The sequence below is a fragment of the Entelurus aequoreus genome, linkage group LG08 (genome assembly GCF_033978785.1).
Source record: "Entelurus aequoreus isolate RoL-2023_Sb linkage group LG08, RoL_Eaeq_v1.1, whole genome shotgun sequence".
Taxonomy (NCBI): domain Eukaryota; kingdom Metazoa; phylum Chordata; class Actinopteri; order Syngnathiformes; family Syngnathidae; genus Entelurus; species Entelurus aequoreus.
In genome coordinates this window covers 4,065,854-4,073,353 of record NC_084738.1, presented here as the reverse complement: position 1 = coordinate 4,073,353, position 7,500 = coordinate 4,065,854, and the positions used below count along the sequence as shown (strand labels likewise).

The 7,500-nt window shown below is 36.4% G+C and overlaps 1 protein-coding gene across 1 annotated transcript in view; it reads left to right on the top strand.

The window, feature by feature from the left end:
• The window catches only part of dhx32a (DEAH (Asp-Glu-Ala-His) box polypeptide 32a), a 26,318-nt gene that overhangs the window by 1,615 nt on the left and 17,203 nt on the right, over positions 1-7,500 (top strand). Inside the window, exons 2-4 of the mRNA XM_062055351.1 lie at positions 1,003-1,196; positions 4,607-4,979; positions 5,060-5,305. Of these exons, the coding sequence (XP_061911335.1) occupies positions 1,003-1,196; positions 4,607-4,979; positions 5,060-5,305 (813 nt within the window). The remainder of the gene's footprint in view (positions 1-1,002; positions 1,197-4,606; positions 4,980-5,059; positions 5,306-7,500) is intronic.

Below are 7,500 nucleotides of genomic sequence, written 5' to 3'. Positions count from 1 at the left end.
ATCCAATACAAGACTTCCATTAAGAAACTGCCTTTTTTAAAATATCAAGGCCTCCTTTTGCTTAACACTAATGGCATCATATGGAGAGATGCACCTAATATTTTGTTTCACTTATGTCGCCGAACAGGTGCTCCTGCAATAATAAACACGTTTGCAAAGTGAAATTTAGGACTTTTAATCAAAAGTGAGCATTTTGTATTTGTTTGTAAGTAAGTCATTTTTCAGTAAAAGTCTTGTATCCAATACAAGACTTCCATTAAGAAACTGCCTTTTTAAAGTAACAAGACCTCCTTCTGCTTAACACTAATGGCACCATATGGAGAGATGTACCTAATATTTTGCTTCACTTATGTCGCTGAACAGGTGCTCCTGCAATAATAAACACGTTTGCAAAGTGAAATTTAGGACTTTTAATCAAAAGTGAGTGTTTTTGTTTGTAAAAAAAGTCATTTTTCAGTAAAAGTCTTGTATCCAATACAAGACTTCCATTAAGAAACTGCCTTTTTAAAAGTAACAAGGCCTGTTTTGTTTGCTACTGAATGGCATCATATGGAGAGATGCACCTAATATTTTGCTTCACTTATGTCGCCGAACAGGTGCTCCTGCAATAATAAACACGTTTGCAAAGTGAAATTTCAGACTTTTAATCAAAAGTGAGCGTTTTTCATTTGTTTGTAAATAAGTCATTTTTCAGTAAAAGTCTTGTATCCAATACAAGACTTCCATTAAGAAACTGCCTTTTTAAAAGTATCAAGGCCTCCTTTTGCTTAACACTAATGGCATCATATGGAGAGATGCACCTAATATTTTGGTTCACTTATGTCACGGAACAGGTGCTCCTGCAATAATAAACACATTTTCAAAGTGAAATTTCGGACTTTTAATCAAAAGTGAGCATTTTGTATTTGTTTGTAAATAAGTCATTTTTCAGTACAAGTCTTGTATTGGATCTGTGCCGCTCCAACTCTACCGCCTTTACATGCAATGTTTATCCCCTTGAAGATCCCTCAGTGGTGTGCGGAGCTCTGCCTGTCCGCCAAGTATCGCCACGGGACGGTGGTTTGCACGCAGACTAGCGGGCACAGAGCCGTGGACTTGGCCCTGCGCGTCGCCGACGAAATGGACGTGAACGTCGGCCACGAAGTCGGTTACAGCGTCCGGCTGGAGGCGTGCTGCTGCTCCGATACTGTTCTCAGGTCAGCGGGAGACCCTATTTTTCCCTTTTCTTCAATTTATCGGCACGCCTCTGCTATTCCCTTAACACCCACCAAGCCCCTTTCACACAAAAAAGAGATTCATAAATACTGAAAGGTGGAAAATTGCTGGGATGGCTTTGTTCACCTTGGTCCATTTCATACAGATCAGCCACACACAAAAACGGCATACAAATATATATTTTTCGGCTGCGTTTGATTCAATCTCAGACGGTGGGAAATTGCCAGGTCGACTTTGTCGCCCCGCTCCGCGTCAGTACCCTTTTACACAGTTTAGTGACACAAAGGGGAAAAAAGGCGCAACGATTTCCGGCCTTTTTAGGCCGCAGGTTGTTTAGAGGCCTTGACGTTGTCTAAAAAGGTGCTCGACTGTGTTCAACGTTGGTGCCTTTTATACAGATCAGGAAGAATGGTGGGAAAAGTGTCGCACAAAGTATTTCTGATCATTAATTACATTTATTAAAGAGTAATACCATTACTAATTCTGTTACTTATTTGGAAAAGTAACTAATAACTAAAATTACTTTTTTTATAAGTACCGTATTTCCTTGAATAGCCGCCGGGGCGCTAATTAATTTAAAACCTCTTCTCACTCCTGCGTTTACCAAAAGCATGCGGGATTGGCAAGCATGCGCTAATTATTTTAAAACCTCTTCTCACTCCGGCGCTTACCTTATGAAAATCACATTTAATTAAAAAAACGTTATTATGGTCTTACCTTTAGGTATAAATGAGTCCATGCACAGCTCCTATAGAAGTCTTCCTTATCTTTCTTTAGTTTTAAAAGTCTCTCTGTCTCGATGGAAATCTTCCTTTAAGTATTACCTCCCGCTTCGATTGAAAGTCCAGTTTAGAAAACTGTTTTATTTTAGATATGTAATCCTCCATGGTAAAAGTGCAAGCAAACAATGGCTGCTCACTCTTGCTGCGTGTTGTCTTCTTCTGCAGTCGCAAGAAGGATCACTAGCGCCCTCTACCACCAGGAGGCAGAAGTCATTTAATGGACTCATATTTGACCCGGCGGAAGTGCCAAGCATGCGCTAATTATTTTGCGAAACGAGTTTGACCCGGCTGTAATTCTAGGCAGGCGAATACTATATTCCCGGCGGCAATTCAAGGAAATACGGTAATTTCCCTAACATTGCATACAATTGTTTGAGCCAAACAAAGTCTAAGAACACATTAACTAAAAAAAAAAAAGCAAAAACTACCATTTGCTTCTCTTTTTAAATGATTAGTTTTTTGCACTCCATCCATCCATCCATTTTTTACCAAAAAATGAAAATATCGACCTAATCACCCTAGTATCGATCATATACTGATACTACCTTTGGTATCGACACCACCACTTTTAGGGTCGATCATGTTGTGTACTGACTGCGACAATGCTGACATTTGCCGTTGTATTATTCTCTCTTCAGACTCTTACTTTGTTAATTTCCTGTTAATATCCGCTTACTTTCTGCTGTTCCATCTACACTTCTTAACTTATTTAAGCACTTAACTTTTTAGCCAGCTTAGTGGAGTGGTTAGCATGCCCGCGGCTTGCTCTCGATGTGTAATATGTTTAGCCTCGTCCTCCAGTGATAATAATACTTGGTAATAGTAAGAAATGCAGTTAATTTCAGGATTTGAATACAAAGTCTCCCTACTAACCCACCTAAGCCTGCATGGAAATGCCCCCCTCTACCTCAAAGAACTGCTCACCCCCAAATCCTCCACACGACACCTCCGCTCCGGACAGGTTAACCTCCGAGGACAAAGCTACGATCAATGGGAGCTCCGCCGCTCCCAGTCTGTGGAACGCTCTCCCTGACCACCTGAGGGCACCGCAGACTGTGGATGCTTTTAAAAAAGGCTTAAAAACCCTTCTTTTTAAAAAAGCCTTTTTTTTTTAGATATATGCATACTAGTTTTAGCTATTAGGCTGTTTTAGTTTTTATTTTTATTTATTTTTATTATCTTTTTATTGTTTTTTTTAATACACTGTAGCACTTTGAGGTTGTTTGCTCAATGTAAAGTGATTTTTTACAAATAAAATCTATTATTATTATTATTAATTTTCCATAATGGTGGTGATTATTATTAACTTAGAGCAGGGGTCAGCAACCTTTTTGAAAGCAAGAGCTACTTCTTGGGTAGTGATTAATGCGAAGGGCTACCAGTTTGATACACACTTCAATAAATTGCCAGAAATAGCCAATTTGCTCAATTTACCTTTAACTCTATGTTATTATTAATAATTAATGATATTTACACTTAATTGAACGTTTTAAAAGAGGAGAAAACACGAAAAAAATGACAATTAAATTTTGAAACATAGTTTCTCTTCAATTTCGACTCTTTAAAATTCAAAATTCAACCGAAAAAAAAGAAGAGAAAAACTAGCTAATTCGAATCTTTTTGAAAAAATTAAAAAAATAATTTATGGAACATGATTAGTCATTTTTCCTAATTAACATTGATTTTAGAATTTTGATGACATGTTTTAAATAGGTTAAAATCCAATCTACACTTTGTTAGAATATATAACAAATTGGACCAAGCTATATTTCTAACAAAGACAAATCATTATTTCTTCTAGATTTTCCAGAACAACATTTTTAAAAGAAATTCAAAAGACTTTGAAATAAGATTTAAATTTGATTCTACAGATTTTGTAGATTTGCCAAAATATTTTTTTTTGAATTTTAATCATAATAAGTTTAAAGAAATATTTCACAAATATTCTTTGTTGAAAAAACAGAAGCTAAAATGAAGAATTAAATTAAAATGTATTTATTATTCTTTACAATAAAAAATATTAATTTACTTGAACATTGATTTAAATTGTCAGGAAAGAAGAGGAAGGAATTTAAAAGGTAAAAAGTTATATGTGTTTAAAAATCCTAAAATCATTTTTAGGGTTGTATTTTTTCTCTAAAATTGTTTTTCTGAAAGTTATAAGAAGCAAAGTAAAACAATTAATGAATTTATTTATACAAGTGAAGACCAAGTCTTTAAAATATTTTCTTGGATTTTCAAATTCTATTTGAGTTTTGTCTCTCTTAGAATTGAAAATGTCGGGCAAAGTGAGACCAGCTTGCTAGTAAATAAATACAATTTAAAAAATAGAGGCAGCTCACTGGTAAGTGCTGCTATTTGAGCTATTTTTAGAACAGGCCAGCGGGCTACTCATCTGGTCCTTACGGGTTACCTGGTGCCCGCGGGCACCGCGTTGGTGACCCCTGACTTAGATTGAGTGTATGGAGACACATAATTAGCTGGCAGATAAAAGGACCAAAATGTGTCAGCCAGAGGTGATCGGTATTTAATGGGGGTCCAGTACTTGGTGGGATGGATCAGGACATCCCTATTAGGACACCAAAAGGTATCACCGTTGTGTCTTGCAGATTTTCCACCGATGACATGTTGCTAAGAGAGATGATGTCCGACCCTTTCCTGGAGAACTACGCCATCATCGTCATCGATCAGGCCCACCAGAGGACCGTCAGCACCGACCTGCTGCTGGGTCTCCTGAAGGCCGTCCTGGTCCACAGACCCGAGCTCAGAGTCGTGGTCCTGGCCGCCACGCCCTTCACCGACGACTTCCTGACCCACTTCCCAGGTGCGCCGCTCATCAAGCTGGAGTGCCGGCGTCAGCCCCGGGTGATCCACTGCAGCGGCGCCGACAAGGACTACTTCTACTCCGCACTCAGGCTGGTTCTGGAGATCCACCGGACCAAAGAGGACGGAGACGTCATGGTCTTCTTGGCTTCCGAGGATGTGAGTTTTTATATTTTAAGTGCTCTCGTGTCTAGGTTTGGGATTTCAAAGTCCAAGACCGGGTCTCGCTGTTTGTGCAGGAGGTGCTCCGCGCTCACAGCATCCTGCAGAAAGAAGGAACCAGGCTGGGAGGAGAACTGGGTCACATGGTTCCTGTGGCCATGTGCCCCAGCCAGGGAGGACTTCCTGTCCCGCCTCCTTCGGATGAGCGAGGAAACGCCCACAATTCACGGAGAGTTTTCCTGGCGACGCAACAGGCGGAGGACTCGTGGCGGCCGATGGAGTCGGTGCACTTTGTCATCGACGCGGGAGTCCAGAAGAAAATGGTACGCCTATTATTTGTTTATTACCTCCCCCAAGCACCAATGTTTCATTTGACAAAAAAGAAATCCCAACATTTTTGTTACATTTAAATGTAAGTCGTGTGCCAAAAATGTGTACCATAATTAAAAATGACTTAAAGTAATAAAGGTACAATTGTTTGAATTGTTCTTTAAATGTTTTACTGTTTTTTATGTCATTAATGTATTCTAATTTTAAAAGTATTTCATTTAGTAACATTATTTATTATTATAAATGTTTTATTTTATTTTTTTACAATATTATGTCAGTTATATTAAAAACAAAATACATTTATAATAATAAATAATTTTACTAAATGAAATACTTTTAAAATTAGAATACATTAATGACATGAAAAACAGTCAAACATTTAAAGAACAATTCAAACAATTGTACCTTTATTACTTAACATTATTTATTATTATAAATGTTTTTTTTTGTTTTTTTTACAATATTACGTCAGTTATATTTTTTAATCAAGTGTTGAAGTTTTATTTCTGAATTAAAATCCAAATATAACTGACATAATATTGTAAAAAAAAACATTTATAATAATAAATAATGTTACTAAATAACATCGCACTTATAATGTAACTTCACTCTATCACCAATCTTTTTCAAAATTATTATTTTTAATAATTTTTCAGTATTTTTTGACTAAATTTAGAATTTTCAAGCAATAAAATGGCCAAAAGAACAACCAACACTACAGTAATATTTGGCTAGTCAATGAGACCAAACCAATCAGTATCGTGGCCACTGATTGGCTCAGCCTCAAGCAGCATTAATATATTAGATTAGGAGTGAGACTAAAAGGTGTTATTTCAAGTCTACATGGCTCTCATAATGTTAAAAACTGCATTTAGAAGGTATTTATGCTCGAGCTATGAAAACATTTAATAATTATAATTAATCATTCCTACTTCTATAGTTTTATTTTGACATTTGAGTCATGACTGAATTGTGAGAATGTAAATGTTGGCAAATTTTGAACCAGGAAGTAGTTGGCCAACCAACAAGAGCGCTGACTATTATTGGGTCTCTCCCTTTAGGAGTGAAAAGTCCACCCAGAATATTTAATTCTAAGGTTGTATAAAATAAAGTAAAAATAATAATAAAAAGATCAAATAAAGTAAAAATAAACACAAAGAGTAAGTAATACCAGCGTTGGAGAGAGGACCAAGCAGTCTAAAGTTCGGATCAGTCTCTAAAACGGTCGCCCTCGTCACATACTTTTTTCGATCGAAACTGAAAGTTAACTTGGTGACTTTGTGACACAAAGAAAACTAGAGACAATATATATAAAAACAGGTCATTGTGTTTATCTTCGTGCAAAATGAAGGCCAAAGCTGGTCATTTCTAAGGTGTTGCATTTTGTTCAAAGGTGGGAACATATTCCTCTAATACTATCACAAGTATTTATATTTTTTTAAATATAAAAATATAAGGTCCAATGATGTACAAGGTTACTAAGCCAAAAGTGACACATTTCAGTAACAGGAGTGATGTTTTTTTTTTTAATTGGCAATTGACATTTATGCTAACAGGATGTTGACACTAAGCACATTTTAGTGATTCAACAAAATAATAAATTACGTAATTGTGTTAGTTGAAAATTATCGTTCGAATAGTTGGAAAAATGTACGTTTTGCAGTGCATCAGAATGATGCAATTTCCTGTTGACCATGTGACTTGTGGAATATTCCACTCTTATTTAGAGGGAGTCATGTGTTGAGTAACCGGACTGAGTGAAAACCCAGGGACTAAGGGTGTAACGGTACACAAAAATGTCGGGTCGGTACGTACCTCGGTTTAGAGGTCACGGTTCGGTTCATTTTCGGTACAGTAAGAAAACAACAAAATATACATTTTCTGGTTATTTATTTACCAAAATTTGTAAACAATGGCTTTATCCTTTTAACATAACAATAACATACATATACAAACAGGGTTGATTACCAGGATTAATGCAGTCAACATATATAAAATAAAAACTAAATAAGATAAGGCTTAGATTTGGTTTCTTAACAAAACCTTTCTACATATAAAGTGCAACATTAAACTGCTTCAAGTTGTTGCTCAGATTAAATAAAATGACAACTTTTCTTCTACATATAAAAAGTGCAACATTAAACCGTTTCAAGTTAACTCAGCCTCAGATTAACTTTTCTTTTCCCCC